We start from the raw sequence: 23,111 nt of genomic DNA on the forward strand, positions 1-23,111 counted from the left end.
AGAAACCCAGGGGGAATGGCAGGAAACTGGCCAGGCCTTTGTGCCACTCTCAAATTTCCTGGGGAATTTTTCTTAAGTAGAAAATGGTTTTTAAGAACAGGCAAAAAAATCTTGAACACCCGGTTCTTATCTAGAAAAGTTCTTAAATACAGGCGTTCTTAGGGAGAGGTATCACCGTAGTGTTGAATATTTTGAAATATAACTTGTCAAAATTACATATTGATCACTGACTTGTTATTAATATATGCAAAATATGTTAATTATTAAGCAAATCCGCTTTGGGTCAGGGAATACAAAGGGGCAATTTTAGTAGCTAGTTATTAACGAAAAATAAACATGAAAGCCCTACTCGGGTCAACATTAACCACAGAGAAACCTAAGAGGACTCGGGATCCCAGAGTAAAAATGAATGGAAACGAATGGAACGATATAAAGAAACAATAATAATGTTAGGATGAGGCACTATTCAATTAAAAGTGGGGGAGAAAATTTCAGTCTGTTAATTGAGGACCCACCCGGATTGTGGGGGCAATAGGCTGGCTCTGTTAAAAAGTGCTATTGCTAACATGTTGTAAGCCACCCTGAGTCTAAGGAGAAGGGTGGCATAAAAATCGAATGAATGAATGAATGAATGAATGAATGAATAAATAAATAAATAAATAAATAAATAATGATATAAGTTAAAGAGGAGAAGCACTCAAGACAAGGTAAAAGGAGGAAGAGGAAGTAGGAAACTAAGAGAGAGGAGAGGGAGAAGAGGAAAAAAGCAGAAGAGGGAGAGAAGCAGCGATGGGCTCCTACAGGTACAGTCAGGTATCCAGTACCGGTAGCAAAATTTGGAGCTCCACCCAAGAGCACTGAAAGATGTTGAAACAAAATGCATAAGCCATGCCCACAGTGTGGTGGTAAAAATTTTGGTAGGTCATCATTGGAGAGAAGATAGATGGATGGAGGGAAAGAAGAGGAGGAGAGAAGGGGTAAGAAAGTAAGAAGAGGAAAGAAAGGTAGAGGTCAAGAGTGCAAAAGACAGGCTGAAGAAATGGAATGGAAAATTGGTGCAAAGTAACATACTAAAATCCAATCAATATAATATAAATCCAAAAAGTAACTGGGTAAGTAAACAAACAAGCAAACAAATAAGAGTGATTGATTTAATTTAACTTATTTGATTTATATGCCGCCCAATCCCACGGGATTCAAAATATATGTATATGTATATCACTGACTATTTCAAGGTTGATTTATTTATTTTTTGATTTAATTGGATTTGTATGCCGCCCCTCTCCGAGGACTCAGGCGGCTCACAGCATGTACAGAAAAACAAGAAACAATAATAACAATCCAATTAAGATATTAAGAAACAATCTGAAAATTCTAATTAAAAGACTATCAATATCATTCATTCAACAGTCAAACTAAAGCATTCATTGGTCAGGGGGGAAGATCTAAGGACAGCCTTTCAATCAATATAGCAAACAGCCTTCCTTAAAAAGAATTAGTTAAAGACTTAAATACAATAATAATATATTTATATTCAAATGTATTTAAAAATGCACATTTCATCATTAAAAACCTATCCAGTCAATCTATCCCATTTATACACATTCATCCAAAACTTCTATTAACTAATTAATTAAAAAGTATTATCAAAATTAAACGTACATAAAAAGAATACATTTAAATATGTATATATATAGGCCCTCAGATAATCCAATAGTGCAATAAGGATATTAAAAATTTCATAAGCGCCACTAAAATATTATAACTGTATCAAAATATAGTAATATGTATAAATATATAAAAAGGTGGGTGTTTATTGATGTATGGGTGGATTTTTGTGGAGGAAAAAAAACTACTTTTCAAATATAAATGAATGGGAGACAATTCGTTACCGGAACAGGAGGGACACCCCCCAAAAAAGACTACTATTTCCGCCAGGTCTTGCCATGTGCCAAAGAAACCTCGCTGGTGCCGGAGACAGGACGGTCTCGTGAAGATGGCGTCATCGGTGCGCAGCGGCAGCAGGATGGCGGCCGGAGCGGCACGCTCGCTGCTCCTTTCGCGACTCTTGGCTCAGACCTGGCGATGTCGGGGTCGCGTTTACTCCTCGCCGGGGCTGAGGCGGCCTTTCCCTTCTGCGCCTTCGGTGGCGGGACCTTGGGTGGCCCGGGCGGCTTCGGGAGCGCCGAAAGGACAGGAGGAGGAGCGGCGCTTTCTCTTGGGTGGGCGTTCTTCCAGCGGCTACAGCAGCAGCGGCAGCAGCAGCGGCAGCGAAGACAACCTGGAAGGCTCCGAGGGCGGCGGAGGCTTTTCGGGCTCCGGTGACAGCTCGGGTTCGGACTCTGGCGGATCAACCGTAGTGACAGCGCTGGCCCCGCTGGTGGTCCCCGAGCATGTTCCCCACGTGCCCCTCATCCCGATCTCCAGGAACCCCGTCTTCCCGCGCTTCATCAAGATAATCGAGGTGATCATCCCCGTCAATCAACTTTGCAGAGAATGAAGAGGAGGAAGCCCTGCTTGTCCCTGGGAAGAGCTGATAGCTGGAGGGTGGGGGGTGCAGGGGGGGGGGAGCCTGCTTTGCTTTGTACAAAAATCCCAGTTCACTGGCTGGTACAGCTAGTCCTCAACTTGCAGCAGTTGGTTTAGTGGCTGTTTGAAGGTGCAAGGGCAGTGAAAAAAAGTGATCTAGACAGGGATGGGCAAAGTTGGCTCTTCTATGACTTGTGGACTTCAACTCCCAGAATTCCTGAGCCATATATGCTAGCTCAGGAATTCTGGGAGTTGAAGTCCACATGTCATAGAAGAACCAACTTTACCTACCTCCTGATCTAGGATAATTTTTCACACTATGTGCAAGCATCCCAGCATAGCTGCCCAGAGTCCTTTGGGAGTGGGGTGGCATATAAGTCCAAATAATAAATAAATCCCCAGGGTCACGTATTCAGAATTCAGACGCTTCACAATTTTTTTCCTATTACAGTGATCCCTCGAGTTTCGCGATCTTGAGTATTGCGAAATGCTATATCGCGAGTTTTCAACCCGGAAGTAAACTCCACCATCTGCGCATGCGTGCCCTTCCACGCATGCGTAGATGGTTGAGTTTCCCCGCCGGGCAGAGGCTTCCCTGGGTCTTCCCCCTCTTGCCCCGGTAAGGCGCGAGCAACGGCGTGGGCGGGCGGGCGGCACGCGTGCGGGGACACCCCAGCTCCGCTTCCCAGCTGGGAAGCAGAGCTGGCAATGGCGAGCGGCGCGCGCGCGCTTCGGGAAACCCCAGCTCCGCTTCCCAGCTGGGAAGCGGAGCTGGCAATTGCGGGCGGCGCGCGCGCACTTAGGGACACCCCAGCTCCGCTTCCCAGCATGCGCAGATGGTGTTTTTACTTCCGCACCGCTACTTCGCGAAAAATCGATCATCGCGAGGGGTCCTGGAACGGAACCCTCGCGATGATCGAGGGATCACTGTATATATAGAGAGAGAATATATGGAGAATAATAGAGTTGGAAGGGCCCTTAGAGGTCTTCTAGTCCAGTGTTTCCCAACCTTGGCCACTTGAAGATATCTGGACTTCAACTCCCAGAATTCCCCAGCCAGCGAATGCTGGCTGGAGAATTCTGGGAGTTGAAGTCCAGATATCTTCAAGTGGCCAAGGTTGGGAAACACTGGACTAGTCCAAACCCCTGCTTAGGCAGGAAACCCTACACCACTTCAGACAAATGGTTATCCAATTTTCTTAAAAACGTCTAAGTTGCTTCTCTCCTTGTTTAGTTTCCACTCATTGCTTCTTGTTCTACCCTCAGGTGCTTTGGAGAATAGTTTGACTCCCTCTTCTTTGTGGCAACCCCTGAGATATTATAACACTGCTATCATGTCTCTCCTTCATTAAACTAGACATATCCAGTTCCTGCAACCGTTCTTCATATCTTTTATATATGCTTGTTCATTTTTCATTGTGAGTTATGAATTCCATTTTTCAAAGATTGGATTCAAAAAATCTAAAAGCATAATTCTTACTTGTGGATTCTATTCTGTCAAACGTCTGACTCAGTTTCTTGCTGTTGAAATATTTTGAAAGCCATTCCATAATTTTGATAGATTATATTTTGGCAGATTTGTTTTAATAGATGATTTGTTTTGAGTATTCAGTGTTTGAGAATCTAATTTCATCTGTCAATGTAACCATTGCTTTAGCTTGAGATAGTTCATAAATTGCAGTTACGTAGCAGTACTAAATTTATTTTGACAGTTTGATCCTTGAATCAGATTGTAAACCTTGGATTTGTTCTCTTTTGGTGCAAATCTAGTAACAGCTGTGGCCTTGGTAATGCTTCAGAACTCTGTTTTCAAGTATGTTCAGGGTCATACCACAATTGGCAGCTCTTCTTAGCTTTTTCTCATCAGCAATACTTTGACTAACAGTAACATGTGAAAATGGCATGTTGGAAAGGACAGATAATCCCAAATTCAAGGAACAATATCTAGGATATATGTTTAAGAGTTGTTGTGGTGCAGGGGTTAGAGTGCGGTGCTGCAGGCTACTTCTGCTGCCTTCCGGCTGCCTGCAATTTGGCAGTTTGAATCTCACCAGGTTCAAGTTTGACTCAGCCTTTCATCCTTCCGAGGTGGGTAAAATGAGGACCCAGATTGTTGGGGGCAAAAGGCTGACTCTATAAACTGCTTAGAGAAGTCTGTAAAAGCTTTGTGAAGCGGTATAAGTCTAAGTGCTATCGCTATTATTGCTACCATATTTTTCAATTGTAATGCCACAGTAGGATTACCTAGATTTGAAAATAGATTCTTACAGTATCTATAAGGATCAAAACACAATTCCATGGTTTCTAGTTATTTCTGGGCCAAAGGATATGACTAACAGGTTAGCCAGTTGCTTCAGATTTCATCATATCTGAGTGAAGCCATTCATTTTAAAACTAGATTTTATCACCAGCATTGATATTCAGTTTTTCCTTGACCTTAATGTATGTTTTAGTTTTCATTTTTTATTTTTTGAAAGCCTTCAGCTTTCCTAAATATGGAAAGATTGAAGTCATCTCAAAATTTTCTTTCATGGAAAAAGAATCTCACCTAATAGCCATCATTAAGATAATTCTGTGCTAAAGAGGTGTATACTTAAAGAAGCTACGGTATATTAGAAGCATTGATATTTGCTTTCGCTCGGCATAACTATTGCAAATATTCTTAAGGCACCTGATCTATTTTATCCACAGCCTCCATGCTTTTACATTTTGCAGGATATGTCTAGGGAAGTTTTCATTCATCCAGGTCATGGTTGTCCCAAAGGTGCTTTTCATTTAAAGGCAACTGCACTTTCTGTATTTCTGGTCAAAAAATCCCATTGCCTTTAAAATAAAAGCTCCTTTGGCACATACCAGTGTATCATATACTACAGTGTTTCCCAACCTTTTTTGAGCCGCGGCACATTATTCATATTTTCAAAATCCTGGGGAACACTGAAAGGGGGGGGGGGGGCGGGCTAAAGAAAAGTTTGGACAAAAAAACCCTCTCTCTTCCTCCCTTTTGCTCTATTTCTCTCTCTTTCTCTCTTTTCCTTCCTTCCCTTCTTTCTCTCTCTCCATCCCTCTTTCTTTCTTTCTTCCTCTCTTTTTTGCTCTCTTTCTCTCTCCCTCCTTTCCTTCCTCTATGTCTTTCTCTCTCCCTTGCTCTCTCTCTCTCTCTGTCTCTCTTGCTATCTCTTTCTTGCTTTTTTCTCTCTCTCTTGCTCTCTCTCTCTCTTTCACTGTTTTGCTATATGTCTCTTTCTTTCTCTTTGCCTCTCTTGCTATCTTTCTTTCTCTCTCTCTCTTTCTCTCTCTCTGTCTCTCTTGCTATGTCTCTCTTTCTTTCTCTTTCTCTCTCTCTCTGTGCCTCTCGCTAAGTCTCTCTTTTTCTCTTGCTATGTCTCTCTTTATTTTTCTCTCTCTCTGCCTCTCTTGCTATGTCTCTCTTTCTTTCTCTTTCTCTCTCTCTCTGTGCCTCTCTTGCTAAGTCTCTCTTTTTCTCTTGCTATGTCTCTCTTTCTTTTTCTCTCTCTCTGCCTCTCTTGCTATGTCTCTCTTTCTCTCTCTCTTTCTCTATCTCTCTTGCTCTGCCTCTCTTTCTCTGCCTCTCTTGCTATGTCTCTCTTTCTCTCTCTCTCTGCCTCTCTTATATGTCTCTCTTTCTTTCTCTCTCTCTCTCAGCTGACTGCAAGCGGGAGCCCTGACAGCGGCAGCTGGACGTGCTGCTGGACACCGTATATGCCCGGCCCGCAGCGCCAGCATATACGACGTCCAGCAGCACGTCCAACCGCCACCGTCAGGGCTCCCGCTTGCAGTCAGCTGAGAGAGAGAGAGAGAACGCTCCCTCTCGCCGCCGCCATCTCCCCGCGACTGCCTGCGGCCGCTGCGGCCACCCCCCCCCCCCCGCTCCCATCGCCAGTGCCCTCCCGCCGGGCCACAAAGGACACTTGCCGTCGACACCAGAGAAGCTCCAGCTGGGCGGGGCGCTGCCGGTACTTCCGTCCTGGGGCTCCCGCTCGCAGCTGTCAACCGGCTCCTGCTCGATGCCGCGGTTTTCGGCGCTCTCCTGCTGGGCCCCAAAGAAGGAAGGCGGGAAAAAGGCGCGAAGAATGGAGTTCTCCTTCTTCCTGCCTTCCTTCTTTGGGGCCCAGCAGGAGAGCGCCGAAAACCGCGGCATCGAGCAGGAGCCGGGGGACAGCTGCGAGCGGGAGCCCCAGGACGGAAGTACCGGCAGCGCCCCGCCCAGCTGGAGCTTGGCGGCACACCTGGCCATGTCTCGCGGCACACTAGTGTGCCGCGGCACACCGGTTGGGAAACGCTGATATACTGGAAACATAGAAACATAGAAGACTGACGGCAGAAAAAGACCTCATGGTCCATTTAGTCTGCCCTTATACTATTTCCTGTATTTTATCTTAGGATGGATATATGTTTATCCCAGGCATGTTTAAATTCAGTTACTGTGGATTTACCAACCACGTCTGCTGGAAGTTTGTTCCAAGAATCTACTACTCTTTCAGTAAAATAATATTTTCTCATGTTGCCTTTGATCTTTCCCCCAACTAACTTCAGATTGTGTCCCCTTGTTCTTGTGTTCACTTTCCTATTAAAAACACTTCCCTCCTGAACCTTATTTAACCCTTTAACATACTAAGCAGGAACCAATTTTAGCTGATTATCGGGAGGGATACATGTGGAGGTGGAGAAGGATTTTGAGGGGCTGCCACAGAGAGGAAGGGGTCAAGCTATTTTCCAAAGCACCTGAAGGCCAGACGAATAATGGATGGAAACTGATCAAGGAGACATTGAACCTGGAAATAAGGAGGAACTTTTTGACAGTTGAGAACAATCAACCAAGCTTGCATTCGGAAGTTATGGGAGCTTCATCCCTGGAAGCTTTCAAGAAAAGATTGGACTGCCATTTGTCACTAATAATGTAGGGTCTCCTGCTTAGGCAGGGTGGGGGGTTGAATTAGATCAGTGTTTCCCAATCTTGACAAATTGAAGCTATCTGGACTTCAATTCCCAGAATTCCCCAGCCAGCAAATGCTGGCTGGGGAATTCTGGGAGTTGAAGTCCAAATAGCTTCAAGTTGCCAAGGTTGGGAAACACTGAACTAGATGACCTATAAGGTCCTTTCCAATTCAGTTAATCTGCAATCTGTAAGGATGGGGAAGATAAATAGTTATTTTTAATAAGAAAAAAACAAACACCAACAAACATAGAACATATATAGGGGCTTTTTCCGCCCCACTTTGTCAGAAGTTTCTGGACATCTCTGAATGTCTCATTCATAAAATCTATCTTAAAACATGTGGATTTATGTCTCATTCATGAAGACTATCTTAATTCATAGGTAAAAAACAAAAAACTGGTTGATCTGTTGAGGAGAAAAGTAAGTCTTGCCCAGCCCTATGCAGGTGTATTTCTCAAGAAGGATGACAGGTAAGTTGTAATTTTTTAGCATGCATACATCATGTTTTCTCTAAAGATCATCTACATTGGCTTCAAAGGCCAATTTAAAAAGACACATTTATCTTATTTTAGAAATAAAGAGACAACTTGTTCCATTGCGGAACTGTTGCAGATTACTGGGTCATTCCATGTCAAGTGGTCTGATTTGATGTCTATTACCAAATTATGTTGCCTGTATTTATGACGATGGTGGGTAGAGAACGTTATGGAAATGTTGATTTTCGCTCATTCATTTTATTGGCCTAAAAGACAAAATGTTTGTTGGATTCCAGAATCATATCTTATTTGTGTGCTTCCAGTGCCCTCAGTTACATTGTCAGGTCAACAGTTTCACATTTCTCATACCTTCCCGCCCAGAGATATAAAAAGCCAAACTTTACCCTTTTTTTTTGCACTGCAGTCATTTCTGGCCATTTTTGCTCCAAAATGATCTAGAGAGAGATCGCTCATGAGAATGTTTTTATTATTTTGTTTAATAGTGCACAACAAGTTGTACAAGATGGCCAAATTTTGTTTCTCTCAACAAAATATTGCTCCATTAAAATACAGCTTTTGCTGTTGTTTAGCTGGAATTTAAAAACAAAAATCTGAACTTTTGCAAACATGAATTCCCACTTACACAATATAATATGAGATGCAGATAGTCCTTGATTTACAACTTCATATAGCAACAAAAATTACAATGGCACTGAAAAGAGTGACGTATGACCATTTTTCACACATGACCATCACCATAGTCACATGATTTACATTTGGATGTTTGACAGTTGACTCATCTTTCTGATGGTTGCAGTATCTCAGAGTCACATGATCCCCTTTATGCAACTCTCTGATGAGCGAAGTCAATGGGTAAACATAGAAACATAGAAGTCTGACGGCAGAAAAGGACCTCATGGTCCATCTACTCTGCCCTTATACTATTTCCTGTATTTTATCTTAGCATGGATATATGCTTATCCCAGGCATGTTTAAATTCAGTTACTGTGGATTTATCTACCACGTCTGCTGGAAGTTTGTTCCACGGATCTACTACTCTTTCAGTGAAATAATATTTTCTCATGTTGCTTCTGATCTTTCCCCCAACTAACCTCAGATTGTGTCCCCTTGTTCTTGTGTCCACTTTCCTATTAAAAACACTTCCCTCCTGGACCTTACTTAACCCTTTAACATATTTAAATGTTTCGATCATGTCCCCCCTTTCCCTTCTGTCCTCAAGACTATACAGATTGAGTTCATTAAGTCTTTCCTGATACGTTTTATGCTTAAGACATTTCACCATTCTTGTAGCCCGTCTTTGGACCCATTCAATTTTGTCAATATCTTTTTGTAGGTGAGGTCTCCAGAACTGAACACAGTATTCCAAATGTGGTCTCACCAGCGCTCTATATAGCGGGATCATAATCTCCCTCTTCCTGCTTGTTATACCTCTAGCTATGCAGCCAACCTAACAACCAGGTTACTAATTTAAAAACTGCAGTTCTTACAAAAAAAGAGTGTGTCAGCAGATTCCTTTGCTCCAGAGATAATCTTAAAACAGACTCTGTTTTCTGAAATTGAGTTTTTTTCTTTCTCCCCAAATGAGTAAATTACTTTGACTTTTTTTTGGTCAGCAATGAATCAGATGTGGTGGAAAACCTAAACGAAATCTATCAGATGGGGACTTTTGTCCAGATCCATGAAATGCAGGACCTGGGTGACAGATTACGGATGATTGTCATGGGACACCGGAGGTACAATACACCCTACAATTCTTGGATTTTCTTTCTTGTTCATTTAGGTGTAGTTGCTATACCTTGGTGCAGGGATAGGTAAAGTTGGCTCTTCTATGACAGGTGGACTTCAACTCCCAGAATTCCTGAGATAGCATGATTGGCTCAGGAATTCTGGGAGTTGAAGTCCACAAGTCAGAGAAGAGCCAACTTTGCCTTCCACTGCCTTGGTGGATGGGTGTGAAAACCATGCCACTCAGCAGTACAGACTTGATATTACCATGTTTCCCTGAAAATAAGACAACATCTTACATTAATTTTTGCTCCCAAAGATGTGCTATGTCTTATTTTCAAGGGATGTCTTGTTTTTTTCCAATGAATTGTATCCTGTATCCTGCTGCAGCAAAAACGCATCCAAACATGCAGCTGTATGTTGGATGTGTTTTAATACTGATTGATGCAGCGTTTTGGGATGCAATTTATGGACAGCAGTGTTATAAATGTTCTGTTGGGGAATGCTACAAAACGTCTCCTACGTCTTTCTTTCATAGGATGCCTTATATTAGGCCATTCTACAAAATCTCTCCTATGTCTTACTTTCCGGGGTGGCTTATGTTTGGGGAAACAGGGTATAGAAACATAGAAGATTGATGGCAGAAAAAGACCTCATGGTCCATCTAGTCTGCCCTTATACTGTTTCCTGTATTTTATTGTTATTGTTGTGAGCCGCCCCGAGTCTTCGGAGAGGGGCAGCATACAAATGTAATAAATTGAATTGAATTGAATTTATCTTAGGATGGATATATGTTTATCCCAGGCATGTTTAAATTCAGTTACTGTGTATTGTATATTGTATACTATGTACTGTATATTGATGAAGCAGGTCTCTGTAACTTTGCCCGTCTTCTAGATGGGGGTTGACATTCTTTTTTTTTTTAATGGTCACTTGAATCTGTCTTTGGATCTGTGGAAGGTTTCTCACCATGATGGTGAACCTATGGCACGTGTGCCACAGGTGGCACACGGAGCCATATCGGAAGGCACGCAAAACTTTGCCCTGTGTCAACGGCAGCACACATGCACATGTTGGCCTGCTGATTTTTGGTCTTGGGAAAGGCCGTTTCACCCTCCCCATGCTTCAGGGAAGCTTCCCTTGAAGCCCCTGGAGTGTAAAAAAAATGCCCAATGGACCAAAAGGAAGTTTCCGATTTGCTGTTGTGTTGTTTTTTACACTCTGGAGGATTCAGGGAAGCTTCCTGATTTATTCGTTTGTTTGTTTGTTTGTTTGTTTGTTTGTTTGATTGTTTGTTTAATTAATTAATTTATTTTATTTATTTTATTTATTTATTTTATTTATTTTATTTATTTTATTTATTTTATTTATTTTATTTATTTTATTTATTTTATTTATTTTATTTATTTTATTTATTTTATTTTATTTATTTTATTTTATTTATTTTATTTTATTTTATTTATTTTATTTATTTTATTTATTTGTTTTTGTTTAGTTAGTTAGTTAGTTTGTTTGTTTGTTTGTTTATCTATCTAATCTATCTATCTATCTATCTATCTATCTATCTATCTATCTATCTATCTATCTATCTATCTATCTATCTATCTATCTATCTATCTATCTATCTATTAGATTTGTATGCCGTCCCTCTCTGTAGACTCGGGGCTGCTCACAACAACAATAGAACAATTCAAGACAAATCTAATGATTTAAAAACATTATAAAACCCCGTTATTAAAGCAGACATACACACAAACATACCATATATGAATTGTATAGGCCCAGGGGAGATGTCTCAATTCCCCCATGCCTGACAGCAGAGGTGGGTTTTAAGGAGTTTACAAAAGGCAAGGAGGGTGGGGACAGTTCTAATCTCAGGGGGGAGCTGGTTCCAGAGGGTTGGGGCCGCCACAGAGTAGGCTCTTCCCCTGGGACCCGCCAGACGACATTGTTTAGTCGACGGGACCCAGAGAAGGCCAACTCTGTGGGACCTAATCGGTTGCTGGGATTTGTGCGGCAGAAGGCGGTCCCGGAGATATTCTGGTCCGATGCCCCAGAGTGAAAAAAATAGCACAGTGGGTCAACCTGAAATGTGTTTTCCGAACATCCGATTTGCCTGTTATTCTGTTTTTTGTATTCTGGAGCTTTGGGAAGCTTCCCTGAACCCTCCAAAGTGCAAAAAACAGCACAAAGGCAAACCGGAAGTGCATTTTCTGAACTTCTGGTTTGCCCATTTGGGCAGTTTTTTTTCACATACTCAGTAAGGCCTGTGCGCATGCGGGGGTGGTGGTTGTAGTGCGGGGGTGGTGGTGGTGCATGCATTCATGGCGGGGGAGGGAAGGGGTGTGGGCACTTCCGCAGATACTAGCACATCCTTACACCCCATTTTGGCACACGAACTAAAAGAGGTTCGCCATCACTTGATTTAGCACATCGCTAATCCTTAAACCATGTTGGCGTTACAAACAGAAATTCCACGTTTTGTATCGAACCTAGAAGATAAGGGGGGGGGGAGAATACGTTTTTCAGTGGGTTCCCCCGTTCTTACCAAATCCATTGAGTATTTTCCTCCTTTGGGGTTTTCAGAATTCGCATCAACAAGTGGATGGAAGTGGAGCTGGAGGAGACCGAGAGCCAGAAGAAACCCCGCCAGAAGCAGAGGCATCCCAAGCGAAACGAGCAGCCCGAGGCCAAGCAGCAGGATGTCGAAGTGGTGCTGGAACCTCTCCAGGTGCCTCCGGGCGAGGTGCTCATGGTGGAAGTGGAGAATGTGGTCCATGAAGATTTCCAGGTCTCTGAAGAGGTCAAAGTGAGTAAGGGGACTTGTTTGTTTGTTTGTTTGTTTGTTCATTTATTTATTAGATTTATATGCTGCCCCTCTCCGTAGACTCGGGGCGGCTCACAACAAAAATAAAACAATTCATGACAAATCTAATAATTTAAAAAACATTTAAAAACCCCATTATTAAAGCAGACATACACACAAACATACCATACATAAACTGTATAGGCCCGGAGAAGATGTCTCGGTTCCCCCTTGCCTGGCGGCAGAGGTGGGTTTTAAGGAGTTTACGAAAGGCAAGGAGGGTGGGGGCAGTTCTAATCTCCAGGGGGAGCTGGTTCCAGAGAGTCGGGGCCGCCACAGAGAAGGCTGTTCCCCTAGGACCTGCCAAATGACATTGTTTAGTCGACGAGACTCGGAGAAGGCCAATTCTGTGGGACCTAATCGGTCGCTGGGATTCGTGCGGCAGAAGGCGGTCCCGGAGCTTCCAACAGTTGTTTCTCGTCTGGCCCTCTGATGTCCTGGAGAATAGTGTGAGCCCCTCCTCTCTGTGGCAACCCCTTAGGACTTATTTCTGGAAGGAATCCGCCTTGAACCTATAACTGAAAATGCAAAGGATGCAGGCAGGGGTTCCACTTACTGGCCTCTCTGCGAGATGGGCAGGGATGGGCTGGTACCGGAATGGTCAGGTGCTCCGTTCCGGTAGTGATTTTTAAGATGCGCACGCAGATGTTTGTCCCCAACGCACCCACGCACGCACCGTGTGACATGAGCCAGGGTGGCGCAGCAGGTAGAGTGCTGCACTGCAGGCCACTGAAGCTGACTGTAGATCTACAGGTCAGTGGTTCAAATCTCATCACTGGCTCAAGTTTGACTCAGCCTTCCATCCTTCCGAGGTGGGTAAAATGAGGACCCAGATTGTGGGGGCAATATGCTGCCTCTGTTAAAATGTGCTATTAGTAAGATGTTGTAAGCAGCCCTGAGTCTAAGGAGAAGGGCGGCATAAAAAAATCAAATAAATAAATAAATAGATAGATAGATACACTTTGCTGGATGGATAGATAGATAGATAGATAGATAGATAGATAGATAGATAGATAGATAGATAGATAGATAGATAGATAGATAGATTTAGCTTCTACGCATGCACAGCAAGTAAAGTCTTGCATGAAGGCTTTTGCGCGTGAGAGATTTTGACAATTGTTGCCTAAATTTTTTTTAATTAATTTTTTAAATTGATTTTAAAATATAGAATATAAAATACACACACAACATACAACATGTGCTCAGTGATTGGTGCTCACCACCAGACAAACATTCACACCCCACCACTAAATTGGGGGTGTTTCTTATATATACCATTTTAACTCAAGAGCGAAATATCTATTTACATATTATAAAGTGATTCCAATTTATTCCTTCTTGCTTGGTCTCGGATTCTACTAACCATAATAGAATCAGAATCTTACCTTGTCCCATCGTCCCATCAGTTGTCGCAAATCAGTTTCATTAACAGAATTCATCCTTTTGTCCATAATCTCCAATTGAATATGATCCACCATGTACCGGTACCAATTTTGCATTGACCATTTTGTTGCAACCTTCCAACCCAAGACTATTACCACCTGAGCGCTTTCTATCGCTGCTTGTTTTATTTCTCTAAATTCTCCCATCTCGTTCCTTTTAACTAATACTGCCATGTCCTTAGTAATTATCCATCATATATTTAACATCCTATTAATATCCTCTTACACTTTTTTCCAAAAATTCTGCACTACCGGGCATTCCCAAAGCATGTGCATAAACACTCCTTTATCTTGACACCCAGTTTTTGTCTCACTCTCACTCAAAAATATAGGTGCAAATCGCCAAAGCCTTGCTGGTGCGTGCGTGCTCACATAAGATTTTGATTTCTGCACATGCACAGGAGCCAAATCTTGCACCGACGGGTGTATGCGCGTGTGCCTGATGTATGCGCACTCGCAACAGCCTCGGACGGGGCATTGGTAGCACCGAAGACGGTAGTCCTTTGCTGGAGATGGGAAAATGCAGATTTATGCTTGAAGATTCCCTTCCAGTATTCATCTGTTTCTACTATTTGTTTGCAGGCTCTGACGGCAGAAATTGTTAAGACCATCCGGGACATCATTGCCTTGAATCCACTCTACAGGTATGATTTCTCTCCTCCCTAGACCCAAGCAGGTGCAAGGGTCACCTGTTGTACGTCCCTCACTTCTTCTCCCACTTCGGAAAACTTTAGGAAAAGTAAAGCTCAGTTTACAAAGCCATCGTTTTTCCTGGGTAGCTTGTTAGCCACCCCGAGTCTATGGAGAGGGGCGGCATACAAATCTAATTAATAATAATAATAATAATAATAATAATAATAATAATAATAATATAAAATAAAAATATGATGGTTTATTTATTTAGAAGCATAGAAGTCTGATGGCAGAAAAAGACCTCATGGTCCATCTAGTCTGCCCTTATACTATTTCCTGTATTTTATCTTAGGATGGATATATGTTTATCCCAGGCATGTTTAAATTCAGTTACTGTGAATTTACCAACCACGTCTGCTGGAAGTTTGTTCCAAGGATCTACTACTCTTTCAGTGAAATAATATTTTCTTACGTTGCTTTTGATCTTTCCCCCAACTAACTTCAGATTGTGTCCCCTTGTTCTTGTGTTCACTTTCCTATTAAAAACACTTCCCTCCTGAACCTTATTTAACCCTTTAACATATTTAAATGTTTCGATCGTATCCCCCCTTTCCCTTCTGTCCTCCAGACTACACAGATTGAGTTCATTAAGTCTTTCCTGATACGTTTTATGCTTAAGACCTTCCACCATTCTTGTAGCCCGTCTTTGGACCCGTTCAATTTTGTCAATATCTTTTTGTAGGTGAGGTCTCCAGAATTGAACACAGTATTTATTCGATTTTTTTAATGCCGCCCTTCTCCTTAGACTCTGGGCAGCTTACAACCTGTTAGCAACAGCACTTTTTAACAGAGACAGCCTATTGCCCCCACAATCTGGGTCCTCATTTTACCCACCTCGGAAGGATAGAAGGCTGAGTCAACCTTGAGCCGGTGGTGAGATTTGAACTGCTGACTTGCAGGTTTAGCAGTCAGCTTTAGTGGCCTGCAGTGCTACACTCTACCCACTGGGCCACCTCAGCTCTTTGGTTGACGGGCATGTTTGTTCTTAGTCATTTGGGTTTTGTAAATAATAGTAAAGTTTAAATAGCCCAGCAAAGAAATCCTCACACAAGTCAGGGAACCGTGTCCTGCATGGGATTTAGCGGCAATTTGAGCTAAAGTAGAATCCTGCCTCATCTAATGGATAAAAACCTCCTCAGTTCCTTAATCTGGAGGCACTTCCTCTTCCTGGTCTGTAGCTATTGCCTAGAGCAGTGTTTCCCTACCTTGGCCACTTGAAGATATTTGGACTTCAACTCCCAGAATTCCCCAGCCAGCATTTGCTGGTTGGGGAATTCTGGGAATTGAAGTCCAAATATCTTCAAGTGGCCAAGGTAGGGAAACACTGGCCTAGAGCAGAGGTCTTCAAACTGTGGCCAGCTTGACGTCACTCATGTTTGGTGCGCCTGTGGTGGCCCAAGTGCTCTGCCAGCAAAAATGGGCTCACAATCTCTGTTTTCGGCTGGGATCAAGCATGGGTTCCAACTTAACTCGCTGCTGGTTTGCTTCCTCCCATGCCATGTAGTTGTATCTCATGGTGGTTTGCCCTTGCATAGTGCAAAATTCCCCCCTCCCAAAAAACACACACAATGGCAAAGCATGCGCAGTGCTGGAAAGTCAGCATAGAAGAAAAAAAATAAAAATTTAACACCCCCACCCAAAAAACCCCCAACGAAAAATATTCAGTATTTTTTTTAGAAAAAACCCACAGGCCACCCCTGACTGATCCGGTTTGGTGACGTCATCGTGATGTCACCAGTGGGCACTAGAGGTTCGGGCAAACCAGTCAGAACCGGGAGGAACCTGGGATGGATTTGGCTGCATAGCTAGAGGTATAACAAGCAGGAAGAGGGAGATTGTGATCCCGCTTTATAGAGCGCTGGTGAGACCACATTTGGAAGACTGTGTTCAGTTCTGGAAACCTCACCTACAAAAAGATATTGATAAAATAAAATGGGTCCAAAGATGGGCTACAAAAATGGTGGAAGGTCTTAAGCGTAAAACCTATCAGGAAAGACTTAATGAACTCAATCTGTATAGTCTGGAGGACAGAAGGAAAAGGGGTGACATGATCGAAACATTTAAATATGTTAAAGGGTTAAATAAGGTCGAGGAGGGAAGTGTTTTTAATAGGAAAGTGAACACAAGAACAAGGGGGCACAATTTGAGGTTATTTGGGGGAAAGATCAAAAGCAACATGAGAAAATATTATTTTACTGAAAGAGTAGTAGATGCTTGGAATAAACTTCCAGCACACGTGGTTGATAAATCCACAGTAACTGAATTTAAACATGCCTGGGGATAAACATAGATCCATCCTAAGATAAAATACAGGAAATAGTATAAGGGCAGACTAGAGGGACCATGAGGTCTTTTTCTGCCGTCAATCTTCTATGTTTCTATGGCCTCCTGCAACCCACTGCCAGCAAAAATTGAGTTTTCAGCCCTCCTGAGTTCCATTTTTGCTGGCAGAGGCCCTGCGGGCTGGTTCTAGCACCCCACAGGCCAGATCCATCCCGTGGGCTTTGAGTTTGACACCCCTGTGCTACATCCACGGTTCCTTTGACATGTGCTTCAATTTGGTTCTTGCAGAGAATCTGTGCTTCAGATGATGCAGGCAGGCCAAAGGGTGGTCGACAACCCCATCTACTTGAGTGACATGGGCGCAGCGTTGACCGGAGCGGAATCGTATGAGCTTCAGGACGTCCTAGAAGAAACAAATGTGAGTGAGACGAGACGACCACGCCACCAATATGCTGAGTTTGATGAGACTCGGCAATGGGGAATAATTCACTATCCTTTAAACCAGTGTTTCCCAACCTTGGCAACTTGAAGATATTTGGACTTCAACTCCCAGAATTCCCCAGCCAGCATTTGCTGGCTGGGGGATTCTGGGAGTTGAAGTCCAAATATCTTCTATTTGCCAAGGTTGGGAAAACCAGTGCTTCTCAACCTTGGGGGGTCAGGATCCTTTTGGGGGTCGAGCGACCCTTTCACAGGAGTCGCCTAAGCTTCCATTCTCCCACCTTGGAACATATTTTTACAATCCGACCCATAAGGTATTTACAATGGGCGTGTCCCTCTGACCTTCCTGCCAATTAGCTTCAAGCTCTGTTGGGAGAATTGGCACTAGACTTATGGTTGGGGGTCACCACAATACGAGGAACTGTATTAAAGGGTCATGGCATTTAGAAAGGTTCAGAACCCCTGCTTTCAACAATGACCATTTGAGGTGGCCAGAGGGAGATTGCTCGGCCTGAATGTGAACCACTTTTGTCGCTTCTCTTTTTCTAGATACCCAAACGCCTCTACAAAGCCCTTTCTCTCCTCAAGAAAGAATATGAGCTGAGCAAGCTTCAGCAGCGACTCGGCCGAGAGGTGAGGTTTGTGGTGTGTGTTTGTGTGTGTGTGTAATGGAGATTCCTCTTGTCTTGTTCAAAAACTTGTTGTCCTCTCCCTGTAGTGAGATTATTATGATGATTATGATTATGATTATGATTATTATTATTATTATTATTATTATTTATTAGATTTGTATGTGCCCCTCTCCGTAGACTCGGGGCGGCTCACAACAGTAATAACACAATATGTAACAAATCTAATAGTTAAAAGTCACTAAACACCCCTTATTAAAAGAAAACATACACATAAACATACCATGCGTAAACTGCATGGGCCCGGGGGCAATTCTAATCTCTGGGGGGAGCTGGTTCCAGAGGCTCGGGGCCACCACAGAGAAGGCTCTTCCCTTGGGTCCCGCCAAACGACATTGTTTAGTCGACGGGACCCAGAGAAGACCAACAGAGGCTTCTCCCCACCTATTCCAGCCCTGTTTCCTCCCAGGAGATTCCTAGAGAGGCCCCAGGGAGGCTTCTCCCCACCTTTTCCGGCCCTGTTTCCTTCCAGGAGATTCATAGAGAGGCCCCACAGAGGCTTCTCCCCACCTTTTACGGCCCTGTTTCCTCCCAGGAGATTCCTAGAGAGACCCCACGGAGGCTTCTCCCTGCCTTTTCCGGCTCTGTTTCCTCCCAGGAGATTCCTAGAGAGGCCCCAAGGAGGCTTCTCCCCGCCTTTTCTGGCCCTGTTTCCTCCCAGGAGATTCCTAGAGAGGCCCCACGGATGCTTCTCCCCACCTTTTCCAGTTACAGTTTGGGAGGTTCGGGTTTGTAAGTGGAAAATGGTTCTTGAGAAGAAGCAAAAAAATCTCGAACACCCGGTTCTTATCTAGAAAACTTCGTAAGTAGAGGCGTTCTTAAGTAGGGGTACCACTGTACGTGGATTCCAGTGCAGAAGAACTGCATTCTTCTGAGACTCAAGATTGGGGGAACGTTTTCCCCGGGTTTTCTTCCAGTTGTAGATGTTAAGCACAGGGTCTGTAATTCTCGCAGAAGAAACAAAGGCTAAATTCTCCTAGATCACAGTCTTAGTGCTTTCTCCACAATGCCAACTATTTTCTTAAGATAACCAGCTTGCAAGCATTACGCCTGGTTTCGAGTTAAGCCAGCAGTAATCACATTTCCCTATAAATTCGTCACAAATCCTATCGTTTTTTCTTTTCTTTTGTCCATTAAGACTGTTTTATAACATTGCAAGAGAATGAGGGAAAAAAATGTCTCCAAAGCCCTATGGGGCTTTTCCCGTGGAGGAGTCGGCCCAATATTTTAGCCCCCTTTTTTCCCCCCTGATCTTTGTTATCGTTTGAGGGGGAGTCAAGAACTGTAAGATTATGTTGACGACTCAGACATTTGCCCTGAAGAAAATCTAAATGGGGCTACCTTTGAAAAAGTGTTTGGAAACTTCAGGAATCCCAGTGACCAGTTAGGTCCCACAGAATTGGCCTCCTCCGGGTCCCGTCAACTAAACAATGTCATTTTTGCGGGACCCAGGGGAAGAGCCTTCTCTGTGGTGGCCCCGACCCTCTGGAACCAGCTCCCCTCAGAGATCAGAGTTGCCCCCACCCTCCTTGCCTTTCGTAAGCTCCTTAAAACCCACCTCTGTTGTCAAGCATAGGGGAATTGAGATATCACCCTTCCCCCAGGCCTATACAATTTATGCATGGTATGTTTGTGTGTATGTTTTGCTTTTTTAATAAGGGGTTTTATTTACTTAAATATTATATTTCTCATACATTGTTTTATTTTTGTTGTGAGCCACCCCGAGTCTACAGAGAGGGGCGGCAGACAAATCTAATGAATGAATGAATGAATGAATGAATGAATGAATGAATGAATGAATGAATGAATGAATGAATAGAAACATAGAAACATAGAAGACTGACGGCAGAAAAAGACCTCATGGTCCATCTAGTCTTCCCTTATACTATTTCCTGTATTTTATCTTAGGATGGATCTATGTTTATTCCAGGCATGTTTAAATTCAGTTACTGTGGATTTATCTACCACGTCTGCTGGAAGTTTGTTCCAAGGATCTACTACTCTTTCAGTGAAATAATATTTTCTCACGTTGCTTTTGATCTTTCCCCCAACTAACTTCAGATTGTGTCCCCTTGTCCTTGTGTTCATTTTCCTATTAAAAACACTTCCCTCCTGGACCTTATTTAACCCTTTAACATATTTAAATGTTTCGATCATGTCCCCCCTTTTCCTTCTGTCCTCCAGACTATACAGATTGAGTTCATTCCTTCACCATTTCCAAGGCAGCCCCTTGGGTCAAATCTAAGCACCCCGCGGACCGGATCCAGGCCCCGGGCCTTAAATTTGACACACACAAACCGCCCTCTCCGTTTAAAGCTACAATTTCCTTCCGTCTCCAGGTGGAAGAAAAGATCAAGCAAACCCATCGCAAGTACCTCCTGCAAGAGCAGCTCAAGATCATCAAGAAAGAGCTGGGCCTGGAAAAGGAAGACAAAGACGCCATTGAGGAGAAGTTCCGAGAACGCCTGAAAGAGCTGGTGGTCCCAAAACACGTCATGGATGTGATCGATGAGGAGCTGAACAAATTAGGCCTGTTAGATAACCACTCCTCGGAATTCAAGTAAGACTTTTGAGGACTTTGGCTCACCGCTGTGGGGGTTTTTTTTGTCTCTTCCCGAGGATCAAGAAAGAGGTGGGATTTTATTTATTTATTTATTCATTATTTATATAGAAACATAGAAACATAGAAGACTGACGGCAGAAAAAGACCCCATGGTCCATCTAGTCTGCCCTTTTACTATTTTCTGTATTTTATCTTACAATGGATATATGTTTATCCCAGGCATGTTTAAATTCGGTTACTGTGGATTTACCAACCACGTCTGCTGGAAGTTTGTTCCAAGGATCTACTACTCTTTCAGTAAAATAATACTTTCTCATGTTGCCTTTGATCTTTCCCCCAACTAACTTCAGATTGTGTCCCCTTGTTCTTGTGTTCACTTTCCTGTTAAAAACACTTCCCTCCTGAACCCTATTTAACCCTTTAACATATTTAAATGTTTCGATCATGTCCCCCCTTTTCCTTCTGTCTTCCAGACTATACAGATTGAGTTCATTAAGTCTTTCCTGATACGTTTTATACTTCAGACCTTCCACCATTCTTGTAGCCCGTCTTTGGACCCGTTCAATTTTGTCAATATCTTTTTGTAGGTGAGGTCTCCAGAACTGAACACAGTACTCCAAATGTGGTCTCACCAGCGCTCTATATAAGGGGATCACAATCTCCCTCTTCCTGCTTGTTATACCTCTAGCTATGCAGCCAAGCATCCTACTTGCCTTTCCTACTGCCCGACCACACTGCTCACCCTTTTTGAGACTGTCAGAAATCACTACCCCTAAATCCTTCTCTTCTGAAGTTTTTGCTAACACAGAACTGCCAATGCAATACTCAGATTGAGGATTCCTTTTCCCCAAGTGCATTATTTTACATTTGGAAACATTAAACTGCAGTTTCCATTGCTTTGACCATTTATTCCATTGCTTTGACCATTTATATTTGTATGCCCCCCTCTCCGGAGATTCGGGGCGGCTCACAACAAAGTGAAAACAATTTACGACAAATCTAAATTACTGTTTAAAAATATTTAAAAGACCCCATTTACTAAACACACATACATACAGACATACCATTCATAAATTGTATATGCCCGGGGGCAGGGCCGCCGATAGACGGGTACTACAGGGAGCCCCGTACCGGGCCCGGTGATTAGAGGGGCCCCGCATTAACACCGTCAATCAGAGCTTCCCTTCGGTAAAAGAAAAATAACCCGGATGAATGGACGTGAGGGAAACTCGAGGCGCCTTCCAAAAGCAAAAGAAGGGAGGTTTGTTGTCATGTGGGGCTGGTCTTCAGAACCCGGTTGTAACTTATACCAGCGTTTCCCAACCGGTGCGCTCCTGCTCGATGCTGCCGTTTTCGGCGCTCTCCTGCTGGGCCCCAAAGAAGGAAGGCAGGAAGAAGGAGAGCTTCATTCTTCGCGCCTTTTTCCCGCCTTCCTTCTTTGGGGCCCAGCAGGAGAGCGCCGAAAACCGCAGCATCGAGCAGAAGCCTGGGGACAGCTGCGAGCGGGAGCCCCAGGACGGAAGTACTGGCAGCGCCCCACCCAGCTGGAACTTTCCTGGCATCGGCGGCAAGTGTCCTTTGTGGCCCGGTGGGAGGGCACTGGCGGTAGGAGGGGGGGTGGCTGCAGCGGCCGCAAGCAGTCGCGGGGAGATGGCGGCGGCGAGAGAGAGCTCCAGGCGGCGGCAAGAGGGAGCGCTCTCTCTCTCTCAGCTGACTGCAAGCGGGAGCCCTGACGTGGCGGTTGGACGTCGTACATGCTGGCGCTGCGGGCCTGGCATATACGGTGTCCAACAGCACGTCCAGCTGCCGCCGTCAGGGCTCCCGCTTGCAGTCAGCTGAGAGAGAGAGAGAAAGAAAGAGAGACATATAAGAGAGGCAGAGAGAGAGAGAAAGAGAGACATAGCAAGAGAGGCAGAGAGAGAGACAGAGCAAGAAAGAAAGTCAGCAAGAGAGGCAGAGAAAGAGAGAGAGAGAAAGAGAGAGAGAAAGAGAGACATAGCAAGAGAGGCAGAGAGAGAGAAAAAGAAAGAGAGACATAGCAAGAGAAAAAGAGAGACAGCAAGAGAGGCAGAGAGAGAGAGACAGAGCAAGAAAGAAAGACAGCAAGAGAGGCAGAGAAAGAGAGATAGAGAAAGAGAGAGAGAAAGAGACATAGCAGGAGAGGCAGAGAGAGAGAAAAAGAAAGAGAGACATAGCAAGAGAAAAAGAGAGACTTAGCAAGAGAGGCAGAGAGAGAGAGAGACAGAACAAGAAAGAAAGACAGCAAGAGAGGCAGAGAAAGAGAGATAGAGGAAGAGAGAGAAAGAGACATAGCAGGAGAGGCAGAAAGAGAGAAAAAGAAAGAGAGACATAGCAAGAGAAAAAGAGAGACTTAGCAAGAGAGGCAGAGAGAGAGAGACAGAGCAAGAAAAAAAGACAGCAAGAGA

General features: G+C 43.7%; 1 protein-coding gene across 1 annotated transcript in view; it reads left to right on the top strand.

Annotated features, from left to right (window-relative positions):
• The first annotated feature begins 1,956 nt into the window (after positions 1-1,956).
• LONP1 (lon peptidase 1, mitochondrial) overlaps positions 1,957-23,111 on the top strand; it is a 54,023-nt gene continuing 32,868 nt past the window's right edge. Inside the window, exons 1-8 of the mRNA XM_070747938.1 lie at positions 1,957-2,464; positions 7,868-7,956; positions 9,597-9,716; positions 12,295-12,517; positions 14,599-14,660; positions 17,281-17,410; positions 17,983-18,066; positions 20,462-20,682. Coding sequence (XP_070604039.1) covers positions 1,997-2,464; positions 7,868-7,956; positions 9,597-9,716; positions 12,295-12,517; positions 14,599-14,660; positions 17,281-17,410; positions 17,983-18,066; positions 20,462-20,682 — 1,397 coding nt within the window. The 5' untranslated portion in view covers positions 1,957-1,996. The remainder of the gene's footprint in view (positions 2,465-7,867; positions 7,957-9,596; positions 9,717-12,294; positions 12,518-14,598; positions 14,661-17,280; positions 17,411-17,982; positions 18,067-20,461; positions 20,683-23,111) is intronic.

The sequence above is a fragment of the Erythrolamprus reginae genome, chromosome 1 (genome assembly GCF_031021105.1).
Source record: "Erythrolamprus reginae isolate rEryReg1 chromosome 1, rEryReg1.hap1, whole genome shotgun sequence".
NCBI classification, from domain to species: domain Eukaryota; kingdom Metazoa; phylum Chordata; class Lepidosauria; order Squamata; family Dipsadidae; genus Erythrolamprus; species Erythrolamprus reginae.